Raw genomic sequence first — 22,535 nt, forward strand, 5'->3', positions numbered from 1 at the left:
CACATTTTACGCAAAATGCGTACGACTTCTCATAAGATCACATTGAAATATATCAGGGGGGTTTCCTCTAAGGACACAAGAGAAAATTATTGGATGAGTAAAAAAAAAAATTTAACTAGGGACACTTTTTCGTGAGATGCAAAATCCGTACCAATGAGTACATATCACTGCAGTTTTCAACAGAAGTGTCCACTGAGTGGCGCTAAAAGTGTTTGTTTGCTAAAAGTGAGTGTTTGTTTGTTTTACATGTTCTTCATGTTCTCAACTTTTAGCTTTTTCATTGTGAGTCATGTTTTTCACAGAATTCGTACCCAAGGTTTCCACATCCTACGATCGGAGTTGTATCGTGTACACCTACCCCAACCCTAAACCTACCCTTACAGTATTCAAAATAAAAATACAGTGTTGGTACCTTAATCCGCATTATTTGACAGAACACCGGAAAGCAAAACAGATGGAGATGTAATCATAACTTTGTACAAAAACTATTAAAAACGCTCTCTGTTTTACCACCTCTGCTGTTCTTTTCTTGTCGAAACTGCAGTGATACATACTTATTGGTACGTATTTCACATCTTGCAAAAAAGTGCCCCAAGGTACGTTTTTGTCATGAGACCAGGTTGCAAAATATACCACTAAAAAGTATATATGGCACTTGTTTCTCTAAAGAAGCAATGTCCAACAGCAACACCAGCAGGTATAGTTACAGTGGAATTCCATGTCTCTCTCGGCTTCCCTAAGCCCACTGAGTTTTAACAGACCCCCTAACTAAAGTGTGTGAAGGGTTGGTGGGGGGTAATTGACAATGAATGGGGAAAATTCACATGAGAGAAGGCAATGCCTCCATTGTGATATGATTGGATATGACTGGTTATGCTTGCCTGTGATTGGTTCATGCAATAAATCCCACCTCTTGTGTTTAAATGAACTATGAACAATATAATGGCATTAATGGGAAGACTAATTTAAAAAAGTAAGTAAACTACTCACTACTACTACAAACTACTATGCTTTGTTATATCCTGAACATATAACTTTGATGATGAGTAATCAGCTTGGTGAAATTTAAAGTAAATCTTAGTGTCTGTGAGGAATATTTACCAAGCTTTGACGACTGATGATCCGAAAATTTTTAAAAAATAGTTCAAAATTAACAATAGTTGAACATAAGTTCACAAATAAAATATATTGTTTAAATATATTGTTTAAAAAGTCATTATTTTGGAATAAATGTAAAATGCTTAAAAACATTTTATTGAATACACTGTTAATGTAAAAATATAAAACTGTTTTTTTTTTCCTCATCTTCTTTTTCTGATATTGTAAGTAATGTTTATTTAACCAAAAAAATGTGACTCGGATATGAATTTACATCTGATTAAAAAAAAACACTGCACAACATAAATATTTGTGTTTACATATTGCATTCATCTTAAAAACCATCCCATTTCACTTTAATTACTCTATACGCAAGTTACACAAGATTATTCCAAATTAGACACTTGTTGTAGATTTCTGGAGGTGCAGTAAAATATTATTTGAATGCCTTCAGAAAGATTGCCATATTGCAGTCATGCATGAATTTTAGAAATGATGTTCCTTGCTAGTAAACCGACATGATCTTGATGTTATCTAGTCCTTATAAAATCCATTATGTATGAATAAAAGAACAAACTGGTCCTGTATTAAAAATAAAATGTCAACAAAACATGTTTCAGATTAGGCCTCTATGAAATGAGATTGAGGAAATTAGCCATTTGGATCAAACATGCATACACAATGGAGAGAACTGCAATGTATAATTAGGTACAACAGTAAGGAATGCGGGAAACAGGATAGAGAAGCGATCTAACCCCACTGTATAAATCTGACTTTAATATAAATAGTAAAATAATAGAATATTAAACATAGCTGGAAGCAACAAATACCCTTTATAACTCTGAATAGTTGGTGGTCACCATTCCTTGGACAAGCGGCTATAGGATCCCATCCAGAAATGATGTAAAGATAAGTAGAACACTTTCAGATACAGTATGTGCCTACACAAATTTGCTTGGCCTCCAAATATTTTTCCCTTCATGTTCGCCGTTCATTTTCTTTAATTCTAAATTTCTTTTTGATGCACATAAACCAGATAAACCTAATAGTCTCATTATTGTAGTGTGCTATTAATTAGATATGTAGTCCAACTTTTAAAATGTACGCAATGGAGCAAGATGAGATTAGGGAAAAGGGAGTGAGACAGCACTTTAAATAAAAGCAGTGCTATTAATAGGGTCAGACAAACCCAAGGTGACAGGCATCAGGGAGGGGGTGTTAGCCACAGCTGGAGACGAGATGACAGGAGTGAGACAGGGAAGCTAGACAGAAAGAGACTAGGACTTGGTGGGGTTTTGAAGAGCAGCCCTTATGCAGTTATATTAGTGGCAGGTGAGGACAGCTTGATAAAACGAGAGAGAAAATGGTTTTATAGCCTAAAATATCTGCCATTAGTCACAAGCAAGTGTTATGTAGCCATAACAATCAAGTGGAGATAAGAGCTTCTCAGGGTACTCACATGTTGAAGAGGTTGAGGCCAATACGATATAGGCGTTTTCTCATGACATCAGTAGAGAGGGTAGGAGATTTGCAACTGGTTGGGTTTTCGCAGTGGTATCGGGGCAAGCTAAGAATCATGGCCTGTAAAGCCTCTTTGGACGAGACCTCAGAAGCCGACCGGGCTGATGTGGATGTACTGCTGCTACTCATCTGCTCTGAGCTGTTGTCCGCTGTGTCTGATTCAATTCGCTTAGCTTCCAAAACTTCTACAATTGGGGTGACTGGCGTCTCTGCAACCTCTGGAGGAGACAAGGTTTCAGAGGTTATTGCTGTCTCTGCCGGAATTGCTGGTTCTGGAACTTCCTCTTTCTCCAGTGCCAGAGGTGGAAGATCCTCCTCAAGCTCCTCCTCGCTTGGTGGAGGAGCTGGGAAGTCGCCATCAGGTACTTCCTCAGCATCCAGCTCTAGGGGTGGAGGAGCTGGATCCTGTGGAAATGGCGGTGGTTGTCCTTGTTGTTCCTTTGAATCATTAACCGGAGCTTGCTGTGGGCTCTCGGTAATTATGGCCCCCTGCTGGACACAATTACCGAGAGAAACAGAGGTGGAGGACTCCAAAACGGAAGAGGACACGTGAAAGTTCTTGCTGTCAATTTGAACCGTTACATCCCGAAAGGCCATCATCAGCTTGCTGGCACTCCGGGCCACATTCTCAGAGTTGTCCACTTGGCCTGTTCCGCTATGGAACGTGGCAGGGTCCATGGGGCCACCTTCTCGGACTGTTCCTGCCAACCCAGATTTGCCACCAGCTGTACTAAAGGCCTCTGAGCTAAACTGGTAGGTGCCACCTTCTTGGAGTGAACACATGGTCTTCATGCTCCAGTTGCTAAGTGCATCATCAATGGATTTGGCAAGAGACTGGACTTGTTCATTGAAGGAATCTTCGAGATCAGTGAGGGAGCCACCTACCGTGGTGGGCAGGGATGGGGACCGGACAAGCGGGATACTTGCCAGATTGCAGCCTTCAGCCAGCGCCCGTTCAGCTGAGATGCCCTCTGTATTTTGCACTCGCACTTTTCGCAGGGAGATGCGGCGTGGCAAACGGCTTTCCAGGAGGGAGTTTCGGATCTTCTCAAAGTTTTTGCTGAGCTGATACTGGCGAAAGGCTGTCTGGATCTTGCAAGCAGCACGACGTGAAATGAGGTGGCCCCCATATTTGTGCTCTAACATTTCGATCTGCAAAGACAGAGATATGAAACAAGGTCAGATAAGGTAACATTATGACAAGCACAGACAAATACCCACAGTAAGAGATGACAGCATGAAATTAAATCAATAACAAGACTTACTACAGATTGCTAAATATCATGACATGCTGAGACAAACCAATTTTCCAGTCTCTGACTCTGAATGCCTTTCATGCAGAAACTCTTAATAAAGTTTGCCGATAAATGGCAATACACTGTATGCAACAGCGAAACCAATTACCCCACAGTGAAAAAAGAAGCACTGAAGTACATTTGGTAAACTGCATTTACAGTTGTGTTAATCAGACTGCATTTATGGTTCGGGCAAACATTCATTTGTGGTCATAGCAGGTGAAAAGATATTCAAAAAAGTCAAACTGTGATACAACCTTGCAGAACAAGAACAACTTGTATTGTAGTGCATAAGAACTTGGTCTAGACTTTTTTACACAGCCAAAACTTTGATATAACCACACACACACACCTTTTCCCTTGAAAAAGGACATACTCTGGGAATTGTTTGGCTGAAAACCAAAAGGTAAATCACCCTTAACTAACACCTTCAGAAATGATTAGATTTTGAGTACCCATGTGGTCAGAATAGATTTGCTTTTGCCTGCCACCTTCTACCCAACCACCCATTTTCCGAATCATTTGTTCTGTGTAGGGTTGTAGAGATGGTGGAGCCTATCCCATCGTCTCGGCCCACAGGATGGCCAGTTCATCACAGGGCCTGTTAAACTGAAATGACAAAGCGCGGCATGCAACGTGCTATTTACGCAGTAGACATTTCCTGCTATTAGGGGCATATTAGGCGCTGTCATTTTCTTCAATCATTTGGTTCTCTATGCTTCTAATCATTGTCTAATAGACTAAAGTATCAATGTGCAAATAGGATAGCAAATGACATGTAATTTTCAAATAGTTTTATTAGATTGACACATTTTTTTTCTAGCCTTTCATGGAAATTCCAGAAGGAGAGTATTACACACTTAAAAGCTACAAGATACAGTCAAAAAAAAATTTTTTTTTTGAAATTTTGCATATAGCTGCTAATGTACAGTAGATACAGATTTCACATTTGTTCATCACAGCCAGATTAAGGCATTACTGTGGCCTCCAGACAGTCAATGCGGAACTCTGATTTCATAAGATTCCATCTGTAACTCCACCATTACCTTCCAAGCTGACAAGAGTAATAATTTGTTCCGTCAGTCATGGATTCTTTCTAGAAAGTGAATACAAGGCCCCAAGCTGATATCTAAAGCTGAATGCTAGACTTCTATTGTGCTCCCATCAGCTGTCAGTGGTCTTGTCCTTTCCTGGGTGAGCTCAGATTAGAGGTCATTAAAGTTCTGCCATTTCAAGCCGTGTGATAAGAGAGAGTGAGCTGATGCAATCAGACATTGTTACGGATTCAAAGTCCCTGAGAGAAGTTTGAATAACACCGAAAAGCCATCTTATCTTAGTAATCTACATTTGTCTCAGACTAGGTTAGAACAGAGGTATATGTCTGGGGAATATTAAGTTTTGAATAGGGTCTGGGCTCTGAGCTACAGAGTTTCTTATCAGAAGAGGCTACAAGCTCTTAAATATGAACCTTAAAAGAAAGACTAACCACAACAAAACAGGCTGTATTTGAGCGTGAAGCCTCACACCTGGATGATATAGCAGTGGTGGCCTTGGACACAAGATGAATTTTCAAAAAGGATGCTACAGTTGCCAAGCATGTCTTTTTATTTTCATATGCTGCATTTGCCTTGAAATATGATGGTACATAAATCAAGGATGTTGCCACTGTTTCACAGAGCAGATCTATGTGACATTCAGTGTTTTTTGAGCTCTCGGAGATGTAAGAGAGATGAATGACAGTGTGGTTGAAACACAATGAGATGACCTAGAGAGAGAATACAGAGACAAATTCGATTGCTGGGATCACAAAAACCCACAAAGATAGCTGTGATCTCAGTAACCCTGAGGTGTGGAAAGAACACCATGGAAAAACCAGGAGCAGAGGCATGAAAGAGGGTGAGAGCAAAAGACAAAGAGACAAGGCGGCGTGTAACGAATGCAGTCCTGCTGCAAATCCACCCATTAGCCAGCTGTCAGGTCCGTTTCCGATCACTTCACTAAGCGGCGCCGGGGAGAGAGATCATTCCGGAACCACTGCAGCCATAAAGGAAGGGGGTATAGCAATGACACCACTTCCTATCAACTCAGTCCAGGCAAATCAGACTTGACAGCTGGATCAGCACTCTGTCCAAGCTTACTTCTTCACCATCCCAGCAGAAAATGACATATCATACATATCCAAACAAGACAGGCCTACATAAACTACACAAGAAAGGTGATGGAGGCAAGTGTTACAGGGAACCCCAGGTATTAAGGCTTGTATTTAGGCTTTTCATTTATTTTGATGATGTGAAATGGTTGCACTCTGTGAGCTACTGGCACTACCTGTTGCTATTTTTACTGCAGCGCAACTCGGAATACATAACTCATCACATTGTGTGGCTTCTGGATGTAATCTTCAGTTGAAGGGCAACAAGAGAAGCATTGTAAGTCATCACTGCTTTCTTAGCAATAACTAGAGGAGAAAAAATGGGAAGATGCCTGTGAATGAATAAAACTACCTAAAAAAATGCGTCTTTGGCCTCTCCACTTTAGATCTGATGGCTTTGAGGCTTTCAGTAGACCACAGCTACTGAAAGAGCCTACACATGGCAGAGACAAGAAATGCTAGATGCCTTCCTGACAGGATGTAAACATATCATGATGCCACAGTCATTAAAGCAGTTTTTCAGCGTGGATTTAACTCGATGTCTGAAAGCTCCTTTAGACTCCTTGTGGGGAAAAACTGATGGCACAGCATTTGTTTTAAGCCTGTATATCCATCGCCACCTCTAAGCTCTTTCAGTAGCTGCATTGTTAAAAAAAAAAAAACAGAAAAACATAATGTACTCACCTCCTTGTCATCCAAGATGTTTGTGTCTTTCTTTCTTCAGTCGTAAAGAAATTATGTCTTTTTGAGGAAAACATTTTAGGATTTTCTTCATATAATGGACGTGGTGCCCCAAATTTGAACTTCCAAAATACAGTTTAAATGCGGCTTCAAACGCTCCCAAACGCAGTTGTAAATGATCCCAACTGAGGAAGAAGGGTCTTCTCTAGCAAAACGATTGGTTATTTTCATTAATAGAATACAATTTAAATAGTTTTTAATCTCAAACGCTTGTGTGTTGTCGTGCTCTGTCTGAACTCTGTGTATTCTGTTTCAAGACAGTTAGGGTATGTCGAAAAACTCTGATTGTATTTTTTCCCTCAACTTCAAAAATCATTTCAAAATCATCCTACATCACTGCAGAGGTACCGACCCAGTCTTTGCAAAGTGAACATGCAAAGAACGCTTAACAAAAAAGGTAAAACAGCAATATAGGATGATTTTGAAGTTGAGGGAGAAAATACGGTCAGAGTTTTCCAACATACCCTAACTGTCTTGAGCCAGAATACACAGAGTTCAGGCAGAGTAAGACAAGACGAGCGTTTGACATTAAAAAGTATATAAATTGTATTATTTTTATGAAAATAACCGATCATTTTGCTAGATAAGAGCCTTCTTCTTCGGCTGGTAACGTTTACAACTGCATTTGGGATCGTTTGAAGCTGCATTTAAACTGCTTTTTGGAAGTTCAAACTCGGAGCACCATAGAAGTCCACTATATGGAGAAAAAATGCTGAAATGTTTTCCTCAAAAAACATAACTTCTTTACGACTGAAGAAAGAAAGACATGAACATCTTGAATTACAAGGGGGTGTCTGTAAATTTTACATTGTATCAGTATTTTATTTACCAAGTTGTGTATTCCCGAATTGTTTTGCTGTAAATATAACAACAAGTAGCAGCAGCAGCGCCCCCCCAGTAGTTCAAAATTTTTATAAACTTGCATGGATTTTTTAAATAATCTTTCATGAGTTTTTTACCACATACTTTAGTAAGATACATCATTTACATTATATTAAGCCATACAAGTCTTAATACCCTTTAAACAAAAATCCTACCAAGTTGTTAAAAACCAGATCTAACCTTACCAGATCCCTGTATGATTCCCCTGACTTTTGGGTATTACTCTAATTAGTAATCATAAAATTTACTAGTAATCTATCAATGCTATAAATGTGTAAAATTAACATTTTTGCTATTAGTTTTGATTACAACTAGCAAGCTGATTGCAATGCTAAAAAACTTTGTAAGTTGATATTTAAGAGCTACACAGAAATAATTTTCAGTGTAAAAGCAAAACTTCATTTTTTAACTGAATGAACATATTTTTGAAATTATGCTTTTCGAATGTAATGTTAAATACATTGCTGTTGTTCTTGTACTAACTGTGACTAGAGATGTGACTATATATTTTGCATGGAACACACAAACCAAAAGGGCACCCTCCAGAAAAGGTTGCTCTGTATGTGCAGTCTCATTGGCTCAATTGATCTTCACTGCTTTCTGTCACATATCTGTTCATATTTGGTGCTTGACATTAGTCTCTCATTTGCATTGATTTGTGTCTCAAGGATACATGTATATTTATGAGGCCATCAGCATAAGACAGGATAATCAAAGGTCTCATTGGGAGGTTAGACACACCTTCATTAGCATAAAGAGGCAATCACACAGAAGAGGTGCTGTAGTAGTTATCTGTGGAGCCATCAGCCTCCGAGAGATCGTGTCTAGAGTCACTAAAGCCAGATTATCAGCACTCAGGCACCCTCTGAGGGAGCTGACTTTGCTGACAGTGGATCACGGCTCACAGCATTTAGCTCAGCATTTCAGACTTGTCAGTCAGGATAGTTCTTAAAGGATAGGAAGCATAGCGATAGCAATACATGCACACCTGTGACTGCACATCATTGGAATTCCTAAAAGACGTTACAGTGTTGCTTGGCAGTTTGGCAATTACGAATCATTAACGCTATGCTGGAATATGGTAATTATGAGATTTTAACTTGTAAAAAGCATCCAAACTGCAAGTATTTTTTGTGAGCTGAACTCAGAGTCATCATGCAATAATGCAATGAAAATTATACTTAAAAGTGAAAATTAGACACATACCAAAAATGACTTATTTGATGTGCCCACTTTTCAAAATATTAATCTCAGGCTGCTAAAAAATAAAATAAAATAAAATAAAATCTATTTTCACTGCTTTCACCATCCATGTCATCAAATGTGCTAATCCACTTTTTTTTTTTTTTTTTTTTTTTTTTTCCAAACATCAGCAGTTCAGAGTCGAGAGTGAAAGTAAACACATCAAACTTTCCTACGTGTCACTGCTTGGAAAGTCTGTCAGAAAGTTTTGCAGAGGGGATTCGGATTAGTTCTATTTATAAAACGGCAGGCTGAGATAGGAACCCATTTCTCATGAATACCCATTTTTCATTAGCCTGGATTTCTCTGAGTGATTATAGTAAGAGGAAGTTCACCCTAATGCATCACATGCTACAGATTATCTGCAATACTAGGGAAAAACGGATAAACAGTGTTTGATTTGTACTATAAGACCAATGCCCTGGCTTTTGTGGAAGTCTCTGGAGTACTTGTGGAAACCAGTTACTCTAAAAGTGAACAGGAATTCTCTAGAAGGGGTTGTGAAGATGAACAGTCAGTAATGTCCTAATACTATGTGGCATTGGACATGAAATGAAGTTCTAGCAAGATGACTAATGTGTGTCGATGAACACCTGGAGTACAGCACTCCACTGACTTGATAGTCTTCTTCAAGAGCCAGCTGTATGTACTTGTAAATACACAACATGGAATAAATGCATTCAGATTTAATAATAATGCACATGGTTGATGCTTAAATAAACAAGATGTTACTAAAAGTGGCACTTTACTGCTGTAATTTGCTCAGCATTTTTAGTATGTATCTGTACAGGCCTACGCTTCAAGATGCCAGCAGCCTCAGCTCTGGTAATTTGTCAGCTTTGGGAGTTGGGAATATTATGTGTGAACAAAGCTATAACAGTAACAGTTTGAGCATGTGCAAGTGTAGGACACTTCAACAAAGGTCTGTTGCCAAAAAGATTGAACCAATCTGAGCTGATGCTGCTGTTTATAGGAGATTTCTCCCAAATGACATATTGGTGGTGGAGTGTGAATAGCAATGTGTATAGCACAGCTGTGGCTTTCTTACTTCTTACCTACAGTTGAATACTTAGTTGAATGTTGCTTTTTGTAATGTGGCTTTAAATTCACCTTATAGTTATGTATTTAATTTAATTTTAAAGGAGAAGTCCACTTCCAGAACAACAATTCACAAATAATTTATTCACCCCCTTGTCATCCAAGATGTTCATGTCTTTCTGTCTTCAGTCATGAAGAAATTATGTGTTTTGAGGAAAGCATTTCAGGATTTTTCTCCATACAATGGACTTCACTGGTGCCCCGATTTTTAACTTCCAAAATGTAGTTTAAATGCAGCTTCAAAGGGGTCTAAAAGATCCCAGCCGAGGAAGAAGGGTCTTGTCTAGCAAACGATCGGTCATTTTTTACGGGAAAAAAAAAAGTGGTGTACTTTTTAAGCACAAAAGCTTGTATAGCACAGGCTCTGGGATGCGCGTTCACATACTATTGAATCACGTCGAAAGATCACACGGAACGTAGGCGGAACCACAGACCCAGTGTTTACAAAGCGAACGCGCAAAGACTAAGAAAGTGCAAGTAAGTCAAACGCTGTTTACAAACAAAAAGGTAAAACGATGTCGGGCGATTCTGAAGTTGTAGGAGAAAATAACATGTTTTTCGAGATACTTTTTGAGCTGGAGTACACAGACAATGAGCTTGTGGTGATTCGAAGACGTGATTCGTAGTAGTGATGGGAAGTTCGGGTCATTTTACCGACTCTGACCTTTGAGTCTCGTTCAGCAAAATGAACAAATCTTTTTGAGTCATTTCATTAATTTTAGCAAAATCAGCATCATGTGAAAGCCCCATAAGATGGAACAAACGACTTGAAAAACCCAAGCTTTGGTGCTTAAAAAACAATGACCGATAGTTTCGCTAGATAAGACCCTTCTTCCTTGGCTGGGATTGTTTAGAGTCCTTTGAAGCCGCATTTAAACTGCATTTTGAAAGTTCAAAATTTGGGCCACCAGTGAAGTCCATTATATGCAGAAAAATCCTGAAATGCTTTCCTCAAAAACCATAATTTCTTTACGACTGAAGATAGAAAGACATGAACATCTTGGATGACAAGGGGGTGAGTAAATTATTTGTAAATTGTTGTTCTGGAAGTGGACTTCTCCTTTAAGGGACTTTAACTTAAAACCTTTAAATGTTTACATATTTTCATGTATTAAAAAAAAAATAACTTTTTTAATGGTAAGCTACTTCAGATATTAGAAAGTAGTCATCTTGCTCTATAGATAGTAGTGTCAAAAATATATAGATTTTTAATAATCTTACTAATAGTATATATTTTGTATTCATTCATTCATTCATTCATTCAAATGTAGCATAATTTTCATTAGTTTAAAAACCCCTGAGTAAGGAACTTTGCTAAAAGTTTCAGTATTTGGATTTAGGGCATGCATTTATGTTTCGGATAAATCTGTGTCCTTAGACGTGTGTGTTTGTGTATCTCAGAGAGACAGATACTAGTATTCTCGAGTACTAATCCGCAGTGTCAGACTCTGCAGCCTTATCTGCCTTCAGGAGAGATTTCACACCTCTACAGACAGAAGATCAATGGCATAATGCAGACACAGAGAATTGTACAACTGAATGCATATACTCATCTTCTCAAGCACAAACGCTGGCACACAGACACACACAAAAACACATGCATGTCTGTGTCTTACACTGCAAACACATTCATACCAACATATTGATTTCAGTACATCCACATGCCACTCATTATGACTACATAGCCTACCCCTAGATGCAACATGAAATTATATAATCATTTTACTTTCATCTTACTGCTGAAACAAAATATGTTATCTTCCTTCAAGCTTTAACATGCAACCATTTCATCACCATACACTGAAATAAATCCAACTTACAAAAAGTTCTTCAGATGAACTAAGATCATTTAATTGGAAGTGTTCATCCATCATACTTAGTTAATCCAACAAATTCATTCCCTAAATGTTAAAAACACTAATATGCAATATTTTGTTGATCCTATTAACTAAATTTTAGTTTTGCATTGAAGCTCATGGTTCTTGTCAGCACATGCACATTTTTAGACTTTAACAATGTAAAGTATTTGGTCTGTACAATACGTTCACAACATTTAAAATACTAAAATACTAAAATAAAACAACAAGGTTTATGTTTGATAAACTTAAAACTATATTTTGTAAACTGAAGAATTTGAGTTGCCACAGCTGAAAAAATTGAGTTGCCATTACTTAAGAGTTCAAGTTGAAAACATATAAAGTCTAAAAGCACAAACAAGAATAAAATACGATTCAAAATACTTAAAATGCTGATGCAAATAGTTGCCTCAAAATTGATTTTTTCAATCAATTTTATAGGCGACTATATGTTATTTGTCATATAATGCACAATGTGTCCAATCTAATTTACTAGTGTTACTCACAGTGTTGGGAAGGTTACTTTGGAAATGTAATAGGTTACAGATTACAAGTTACTCTGTTTGAAATGTAATAAGTAGTGTAACTGTTTCAATTATTTTATTCAAGTAATGTAAAATGATTACATTTGATTATTTTTTGATTACTTTTATATCTTTTCAACTGTTAATTTTTAAACATTTAAAGCAGGCAGGGTTAAACTTACAGTAGTACTCAACACTGAGAATTTCAAAAACTCCTTCATCACTTGAATTAACATTATAAAAATTTAATTTTAAAGCACAGCCACCACAAAAACAAACATTAGCTCTGTCTGTTTACTTTGAGATCGGTCTGAGGTTAAATATTGATCTAAAATCATAACAAGATATAGTTTAATAGCTGTTTTTGAAATCAAATCTTTGCATAGCTATAACAGGAAACACTGCCATTTAACAATACCTTGAAAAAAAGTCAATAAAAAAAGCGTATTCATAGACCTAAATACATAATTAAACATTTATTGAATAAGCTTGTGTCCTATTCTGTGTTCTAATGTCCTGAAACATTAGTGTCTCATATTTAAGAGTAGTCAGTGCAATTTGGGACATAAATCTAGTAAATATGTATGTGTTTGTGTGTATGTGTGGTCCTGGAAACCCTACATAAGACGGCAATATCCAAAATCCTTGTCCTTGTGGGGACATTTTTTGGGTTTAGGGTTGGTGGTTAGGGTTGGTGTACGATGATAGAAAATATGGTATAAAAACCATTATGCCTAGTGAATGTCCCTATAAAACATGGAAACCCAACATGTGTGTGTGTGTGTGTGTGTGTGTGTGTGTGAATGTGTGTGGAAATATTCAGACGATCAGATATTCAGATAACCCCCTTTGTAATTGTTAACATGTTTATAGTTAACAGTCATTTAATTACACATTTCTCAGTAAATGTAACAGATTACAGTTACAGTTACATTTACAGTTACATGTAACTAGTTTCTCCCCAACACTGGTTACTGGTTTTGCACACTTAAGATGAGCTTGTCTGTGGGGCACATGGAGAAATGCATTAAATTACACTGTTTGGATAACGGAAACATTGTGAATAAAATAATGGGCATTAACTGAGACCTTTGCACATCATATTTCATGACTAAATGGCCAATATTCTGCATAGGCCATCCAGGCTGTCTTGTCTGCATTTTTTTTTTTTTTTATTTAACTAAATGAGGTTCGCATACATCATTTAAAGTTTTGAGAGAAGTACATCCAAAGTACATTAAATGAGTCATTTGCTCATCACGTCTTGATGAAAATGGCCAATAAACTGTATTATAGTATATTGCATTGTAATGTTTTATCTGACCATCCTGAGGGCAAGACAGATGATTTGCTTGTGGAGGTGGACTTAATGGTGGATTTAAAAAAAAGAAAAAGAAAAAAGAAAAGAAAAGGGATGAATTCAACACTCATTCAGTGGAAAGTACAAGAAAGCCTTTTTCTTCATAAAGATTCAGCCATTAGATTTAGAAATTTCAACAAGTCTACTGAAAAACACATAACATCTCTTCTAAAACTTAGGAAATGAAGACTGTTTTAGACAAAAAGAGTATGTACTCATTTAAGATTATTTCTTATCATTAAAATACTGATATTATATCTCTGCAGCAGCATTCGCACACTTGTTTGGTCTCAAGTATGCACTAACAACCCGATCTCACAGCAGTTCATACATATTTTGCGAGGTGCCCAATTCATACAAATCCGTATGACCTGGCTCTGACAAATCTTACATATTTTACGAGGTGGCAAATTCATACAAACCTGAAAACATTCAAAATTGTACGAGGTTGTACAAATTAGCCACCTCGTAAAATGATGTATAATGCCTAAATTATCACTACACATCAATAGCAGGTTGATATATATTCAATTGCAATAAATATTGCATCAAGTTATAAAGTCGTCAAATTACCTAATACCTTACATAGCAAAGGTTCATGTGCTATATCTATCAGTGCTATATCTATCATTAACTTCCTGAGTGAACTAATTTGTTTTCTTTAAATGAGGGGTCAAAAGGTAGTGAATGCTTTGTGGATGATGCTAACCAGTTTTATATTGGATATTGATATGTTCTAACACAGTGTCTGAGCACTTTATCACCCTGAAAAAGGCAAATGCATTTCAGGTGTCACGGAGTAGAAGCAAATCTTTCTGTAGGGGGAGAACTGCCAAATTAAAAAAGAAAAAGAAAAGTTTTTACACCCATTAGCTGGGTTTGTTGTCACACTGTGTGGTTTAACTTCTCAAAGTGTGAACGTGCCATTACCAACTTTTAGCAATGTTTAATTAAACAGTAATTAAATGTAATATGCTGCCAATAATAATAAGAGTTAATAAAAAATAATAGTGACAACTTGCCCCAGTTAAATAAAAAAATATATATATCTATTTAATTTAAGATTAACTATATTATATATGTTAATTTAAGATCTAGGGCTGTTAAATGATTAATCGTGATTAACCACATACAAAATAAAAGTTTGATTTTGCCTAATATGTGTGTGTGTACTGTATGTACTTATTATGTATATATACATACAAACACATTCATGTATATATTTAAGACATATTTACAAGTGTATGTATTTATTATAATTTTTATATAATTTAAATGTATCTCTTAAATATATACATTCGTTTGTGTGTATTTATATGTACGTAATAACTACACACAGTACACGCACATATATTAGGCAAACTTCATTTGACAGCCCTATTAAGATTATTTTAAACTAGTTCCCTATGTGTCCCCAGCTATATGTAATCATGTTTGCTTTCCTGCCAAATTATCTGTGATGCTACTCTTTCAGAATTCATTTCTATTTAAATATAATTTGATTTTGTCCTCATATTAAAAGCATGATAAATCACTGCCGGTAATTTTGTAATGCAAACATAATTCTGTAAGATATTTGTAAAACAGTGGGGGATGGGCAATGCAATTTGCAATATGAACACTCAGCAAGAAAACGACAACAAATGAAGGATGGGGATTTTAAAAGAACCTCTGTGTTACCATGACAACACAACCTTTTCTCCTCCTTTCCTCCCATCCATCTCCCTTGCTGTCTCTTTTGCGCTCTGTATCTCTGTCATCTCAATCTACTTCTCCACCCTTCTGAAACCTCTGATAGCCCCTGAATGAGGCTGCCTTGGCATTTTCTGTTCAGCCCTACAACACTGTACGGAAACACGTCTGCGCTCTAATTGAGCCCCGGTATAGATATAACTCTGTTCCAAAACACAGTGAGCTGCCATGCAGTCTACTGCCTACATAGGCTATATCCTGGAACTTAACCAGTGTCTAATTTGGAAAAATCTCCATAGACAGTGATTCAAAACATGGCTTGAAACAAAGAGACTCAACTCACAACTGAATCCAGTAAAGTTTGAATTTAGCATGTTGCTAAGCTAACAATGTGATACTCTAATAAGTGTAAAAATACAAAGCCCACATTTTTAGTTAGAACAAACTATTATTATAAACACTTTCAAATACTGAATAAAATAAACTTGTATTTGACATTTTACTTGATTCATCTGCAATCTTGGAATTTTCGATTTTTTCATTGAGTTTGTTGCTATCCCTGTTATAAAAAAACAGCATGTGTTACGTATGTTTTGAAGCACGGCAGCTGGTTTAAGCTGGTCAGGAAGAACAGGAAGAACAGGAAGGGTGACCAGCTCAGGACCACATTAAACCAGCTCAAACCAGCTGTCATGCTTCAAAACATACTTAACCAGCACATGATGTTTTTTCCTGAGCAGGAGCTAGTTGCTTAGGACCAGCACATGACCAGCTTAAACCAGGTCATAACCAGCTCAAGACCAGCTTAAACCAGCTGCCATGTTTCATACCTAACCAGCATATGCTGTTTTTTTTCAACAGGGATGTATTTTAGTGTTTGGCCAAATGAGGCTAACATTATATAAGCATAATCATGCTGCCTACCTTCTGGAACAGCAGATTCTTGTTCATACCTACGATTTCTTAAAATGCTGCTTGGGTAGGCAGTTAACTAGGTTTGGGTACAGAACTAGAGAGCTGCAATCGGTTGGTAATCCCCAAACAAAGCAATAAGAATGACAGGCAGGCCTGTACGGAATCTGTGAATTTCAGAGAAAGCTCTGGAGATTTTCCTCATCTCTTGCATTTTTTTTGTGGTTAATTTGAAGTGCATGTGGCAATTTACCAAGAATGTGTTCTTACGTACCATCTGTGTGTACCACTTATGTAAACATACATATGTTTCATCATGAGTGCCTGGTTTCTAAAACTTAAAAATAGTTAAAACTTTTTATTTATTGGTGTACAGTAGTTGATATGGCTATATATATACCTTCTGTTCATTTAGGTGTTTTAAATGCAAGAACACACCTTGAGTGAATGGCCTCCAATACTCTTCAACTCCGTTTACCACATCGTACCGCAATCCTACAGAATTCAGTGCAGATTCCGTGTAGGCCTTGTGATTGGTTAGAAAGCTGATGGAGATAGTAATGGATGTGTATGAGATGAGAATGGATGATCAACCTGTAAACATCCAATTCCAGCAAGGTCCAGCGGCCTTTACCAACTTCAACACATTCCAACACACTCAGCCACTAAAAGCAACCATCGGAAGCACAACAGCCAATCCTCTAGAGCCTGAAGCATACATTCACACGTCCTCAAGACTGCAATCCCACAGTGTCTTGCTCCCTACCTGCTTGTTTTTGAGGTCGAGCGAGAGTTCATAGTCGGAGGTGGTGGAGTGGCTGCATGCTCCATTCCTCTGTACTCTGATTGGCGAAGCAGTGTGATGCAAGCTTGGCCTCCTTCCTGTGCCTCCCGTACTTGCTGTTTCCTTTTCCTGCTCCTCGGTCTCCTTCTTCACCTCTTCCTGCACTGGTTGAGCTTGGGGTTTTTCTTCCTCCTGTTCAGTCTCTTGTACCCTCACCTCTTCCTTCTCCAACTCTGCGTTCTCTTTCTCTTGAGCTTCACCTCCATCTCGATCCCCATCTCCCCCTCCTGAATCGACAGGTGTCTCGGTACTCCCTGCAACTTGAGGTGCCACCTGGACCTCGGGCTGGGCGGCACTGGTGGAAGTCACCCCGGGTGATGGCGATGCGGCAGGTGATGGTGTTGCAATGGGAGAAGGGGAGGGTGGCTCTTCACTGCAGAAAGGAGGAGAAAACGAAGAGTCAGCCTGCTGCCCAGGCACCATGTGACCTTGTCCTCCAGCTCAGGGGGGCGTGGCCTAGGGGTGGGTCAATGTCAATCTCTCCCTCCCTTTTCTCTCATCAACTGTGCCCCTCAGGGCAAAGAGAAAGAGATGAAGCGATTGTCTTGGGGCCAAAGCCCCTACTGTCCATGCCAAGATGGACTCGAGAGTTACCAGACAACCAGAGGGGGAGGGTGGGACACACAGTGACTTGCGACACCCAACATGTGACACACACAGACATGACAGACACGGTCATGCAGCTATCAGTGTGGTACATTTACTGCTGTTTATTGCGCTGTTATTCTGTGACCCTGTTGTAGCTATGGAATTGTTCAGGCTAACTCAGCAAATCTGTCGGACCCCCTGATAAACTTGAGGTTGAGCCTGACTGCAGATGTTAGGAAACTCATCAGGACACACCATAATTCCTAACGTATCTAAAAATATGCCAAGAAAGCTTTCAAATTATTAGGCTCCATGTAGATGTAGCTACTGTAAATGCCTTTTAAAGGTATGTCTAAGTGCACCTTTGTGTGGTATGTCACAGAGGACAAATTGTACCAGAATTAATGGGCTCATTTTCCCACGAACGAAAGCGGGTTGTCCCACACGCCAATGGCCTACCTAAAGCCCCAGATTTAAGTCTTTGCAATCCTTTTGGTTCAATCAGTGTGAATGTAGATGACAGCAGGGGCTTTTGTTTTGCTTTTGAAGTGGCAGGCTGATATTAATAAGAGACGTAGATCTCTTGCCTTTCATCACCCTCCTTCTTCATGTCAAATTCAATCACTCTTTCCATTTACATTCCCCCCACCCTGTTTTTCTTTCTGGGTTCTACCCTTTCAATCCCTTGCGCCCTCTACCCACTCACATGGTTCTTTATTTTAGCATGAGTGAGTGTGATTGTGTATGTCTGAGGCACAGAGAGGCATTAGGAGCACTCAGGACCTGTATGCATTTGTCTAAGCACAGTCTAATATCACGGAGTGCTAGTGAACCAGGACAGGTCATAGACAGAGTTCTGCACACAGACAGGCTTTTAAAAGGCTCTACTGGCATCAATGTATGCATGAAGCAGCGAAACTCAATTATCTTTCCATCCAGATGACACGGCAATGGGGGCGACAAAGCAAAAAAGCTGCTGATTGTAAATGGAATCGGATTTGATGTTGATAGGTAACGTTTTCCCAAAGAACAAGCAAGGATGGCACAGAGATTTGGAGGGAGGGGGGATATTTTAGGAATTTCGTATGAATTAGTGGACAAAGAAGAATGGCAACTCCTAAACGTAGCGACATTGTAAGGTATCATGAGCCCACTCCTTTGGCTGTACCAAAAGGTAAGATCTTCAAAGACACTTTTTGCTTAAAATCTACGACAACACTGCTTTGGTGAAAATTAATCCAAACTGGCAGACAATTAAAAGAAATTTTGAGATTATAAATTTACTTATCCTACGCCATTAAATACCAAAAAAAAAAGATTAAACTGAACATAATAGAATCAAACTCACAGAATCATGCTTACATCAAAGTCAAGATGCTAGCATGTCTCCCATATTGTTCCTCAAATGAAGAGCACAAGTACTATGCCCAAACTTGCTGCCAAGCAGAGTGTTAGGATGTTCCTGTTAAAGCTAGCTGTCTATGTAGGCAGTGCTGTAGATACCAAGGCAGTTCACTAAGTTTTAAAGCAGATTTTTGTGCTTTCTCCAGCAAAACAAAAGTTGTCACCATTTTAAAAGCATAAATACTTTCTTGCTTCTCCGATGGACACCAGCGAATATACCGTACAGGAACACCCAAAATAAAACCTGCATATTTAAACACAACAGGGGTTTAAAAGCTTGCATCCAGGTATTAATCTAGAAATACTGGAAAAATAAGATTCGCAAGACTCCCATGTTGAACATGGTTTGTGGTATCCTATTTCAACATGCGTTTGTGGCCTTGCCGGCAGGATTGAAAGGGGTGATAAAGCTCAACTCCTTCCAGAAATGGCTAAGGCGATAAGACAGGAGTCAGTGAGCACGAAATCAGAACATTACAGGCAGCGTATGCAGCGTGGCATGCGCACACAGGATATCCCCAAGGGGGGAAAGGATTGGAGGAATAAAAGTGAAAAGCGGAGAGCTTGTTCAGGGAGAAAATACTGCTAATCCATTCATCCTCTGAATGCGGGAAAAAAGCACTTGTTCGGGCTCAGCAATGGATAATTCTTCCTATAAGTTACATGTTGGAAGATGAAGACTTACGACAATAGAAAGCGCCAATGTTTCTCCATTCTTCAACTATAAAGATGATGGACCACAAGGGCTGGCCACACATCACTCTGTTTATTTGAGCATCCTAAACATCCCAACAAAGCAATATTAGCTCAAACAATGCCAGTTTGGGATAGAGCTACCTGTTTGGCCCTTTAATGGCATGGGTCTATTTGGTGCCACTAGTAGGGGTGCAGAAAGGACAAACTTCACATTTAAACAGAAACTGCGCTTCATATTTTACAATTTCAAGGCACTTAGAGTCAGTCCAGTGGACTGAAGAAGAATCGTGTAAGTTGAATCCATTCTATCTGAAAGTTCCAAAGAAATAGAAGCTTTGAATAATAGATGTTGAAATAAAGCTTCCTCTCAGCAGGTGGCAAGCTAGGGAACAAAAATAGACAGTGCTAAAAACACAGAGTGCTTATTGTCTGCTAAAATGCTTTTTTGTTTGTTTCGTTTTATGTATGCAACTGCTGAAGCAACTGGTTAATATTTTTTCTTTACTTGCTTTATTTTATTTTATTTTAATTATTTATTTTTCATTGCATGCAGCCACGTTGTTCTCTTGAGGACAGACAGAGAAAACAAAGTGTGAGAGAAGGGGTGAGAGGATGTAAAAAGCAGGTATACAGGGGTGAGGAGTCATGGGGCTGCTGGGAAATCAAAATACAAAGTGTGTAAACTAGACAACACACAAACACCCATTCCAAGTGAGACCATAAAATACGCAAGCTATGCTAAACCTTCACAAACACACACAGTGTTATAGACAATGTGTGTGAATGTGTGCACAATGGCAGTAAAAGCAAGTGAGGTGCTGTGTATTTATATGAGCTGAAGCTTCAGTTAAACTCAGATGAACTCTCTCTCTCTCGCTCCTTTTCTTTTTTTATGTTTTTTTTTTCTGTCATCAACTTGTAATTGTGTGTGTGTGTGTGTGTCATTTTGACCTATTCTCAGTTCTCAGTTGGCTTAGCAAAGTGTCAAAATGTTCTTCTCTTCTATTCCTCTCATCTCCTTTTATTCTGTCTTATTCATTTCCCCACTGTGTTCACCCTTCCTGTTCTTCCCAAATGTTCTTTTCCACTACAGCTCAAAATTGTATGTCTATCTTGGGAAAAATATAGCGATTTGAGTTTTACATTTAAAATGTAACATGGTAACAGTTCTTACATTTTACTGTGTGATTTATTACAATACACAGATAAATGTAGTAATTATAGACGCGTTTCAGTTCAAGCTGAATCACAAATTCTGTGACACTCTACAGTAGCTGTCAAGATACAGTGTTCACCAATATTCCTAATACCTTTGATACTAAAAGCATGTTCAATTAAAAAATGTTAAGAGTGAACTACACAGAGATTACATATTTATACCAAAGTTTGGGAACCCCTTGCAGAATCTGTGAAATTGTGAATAATTTTAACAAAATAAGAGATCATATAAAATGCATGATGTTTTTTATTTAGTACTGTCCTGAGTAAGATATTTTACATAAAATATGTTTACATATAGTCCACAAGACCTAAAAATAGCTGAAATTATTAAAATAACCCTCTTCAAAAGTTTGGGAACCCTTGGTTCTTAATACTGTGTGTGGTTACCTGGATGATCTACGAATGTTTTTTTTTTTTTTTTTTATAATGGTTGTTCATGAGTCCCTTGTTTGTTCTGAACAGTTAAACTGAGCACTGCTTTTCAGAAAAATCCTCTAGGCCCAAGGAAACACGATGCATTAAGAGCCGGGGTGTGAAAACTTTTTGAATTTTAAGATCAAGGTAAATTGTACTTCATTTGTCTTCCAGGAAACATGCAAGTATCTACTGTTGCTTCCGAAGGGCAGAACTAAATGGAAAAAAAAAAATATACATTTCAACAAAATAAGAAAAATTTGGACATCTTCATCTTGTTCAAAAGTTTTTACCCCCCCCTCTTAATGCATCCTGTTTCCTTCTGGAGCATCAGTGAGTGTTTGAACCTTTTTTTAATAGTTGTGTTCGAGTTCCTCAATTGTCCTTCGTGAAAAGATGGATCTCAAAATCATACAGTCACTGCTGGAAAGGGTTCAAATATGCAAAAGATGCTGGAAAACTGAAGAATCTACAGGACCTGGAGGATTTTTCTGAAGAACAGTGCTGTTCAGAACAAACAAGGGACTCATGAACAACCATCAAAAAAAACAGTCATAGATCATCCAGGTAACCACACAGAGTGTTAAGAACCAAGGGTTCCCACACTTTTGAAAGGGGTTATTTTAATAATTTCAGCTATTTTTTCGTCTTGTGGACTATATGTAAACATCTTTTATGCAAAATATCTTACTCAGGACAGCACTAAAAAAAAAAAAAAAAAAAAAAAAAAAAACATGCATTTTGTATAATCTCTTTTATTTTGTCAAAATTGTTCACTTTTATTACAGTAATTTTTTTTTTTTTTTTTTACAGATTCTACAAGGGGTTCCAAAACTTTTGCATAAAACTGTATATGGTAATAATATGGGGCCAGTATGGGGTTATTGTAGTGTCATGAAACATCTTCAGTGCATTTTTATTTATATATTGCAGACTTGTTTAGAAAGTTATCACTGATTGCTCAGTTGAAATTGAATATACTGTAATCCAAAAAGCCA

At 38.0% G+C, this 22,535-nt stretch overlaps 1 protein-coding gene across 4 annotated transcripts in view; it reads right to left on the reverse strand.

The window, feature by feature from the left end:
- The window catches only part of iqsec3a (IQ motif and Sec7 domain ArfGEF 3a), a 150,449-nt gene that overhangs the window by 63,787 nt on the left and 64,127 nt on the right, over positions 1–22,535 (reverse strand). For 3 of the 4 annotated variants that reach the window (XR_007827549.1, XM_051107361.1, XM_051107362.1), the window contains exons 3-4: positions 17,137–17,587; positions 2,558–3,771 (exon numbers count right to left, since the gene is read on the reverse strand). Coding sequence is in view for 3 of the 4 variants with exons in the window: in XM_051107361.1 (XP_050963318.1) it covers positions 2,558–3,771; positions 17,137–17,587 (1,665 nt within the window). In the remaining variant the exon portion in view is untranslated. The remainder of the gene's footprint in view (positions 1–2,557; positions 3,772–17,136; positions 17,588–22,535) is intronic. The other variant, XM_051107363.1, reaches the window with a different exon arrangement.

Source organism: Labeo rohita, chromosome 4 (genome assembly GCF_022985175.1).
Source record: "Labeo rohita strain BAU-BD-2019 chromosome 4, IGBB_LRoh.1.0, whole genome shotgun sequence".
NCBI classification, from domain to species: domain Eukaryota; kingdom Metazoa; phylum Chordata; class Actinopteri; order Cypriniformes; family Cyprinidae; genus Labeo; species Labeo rohita.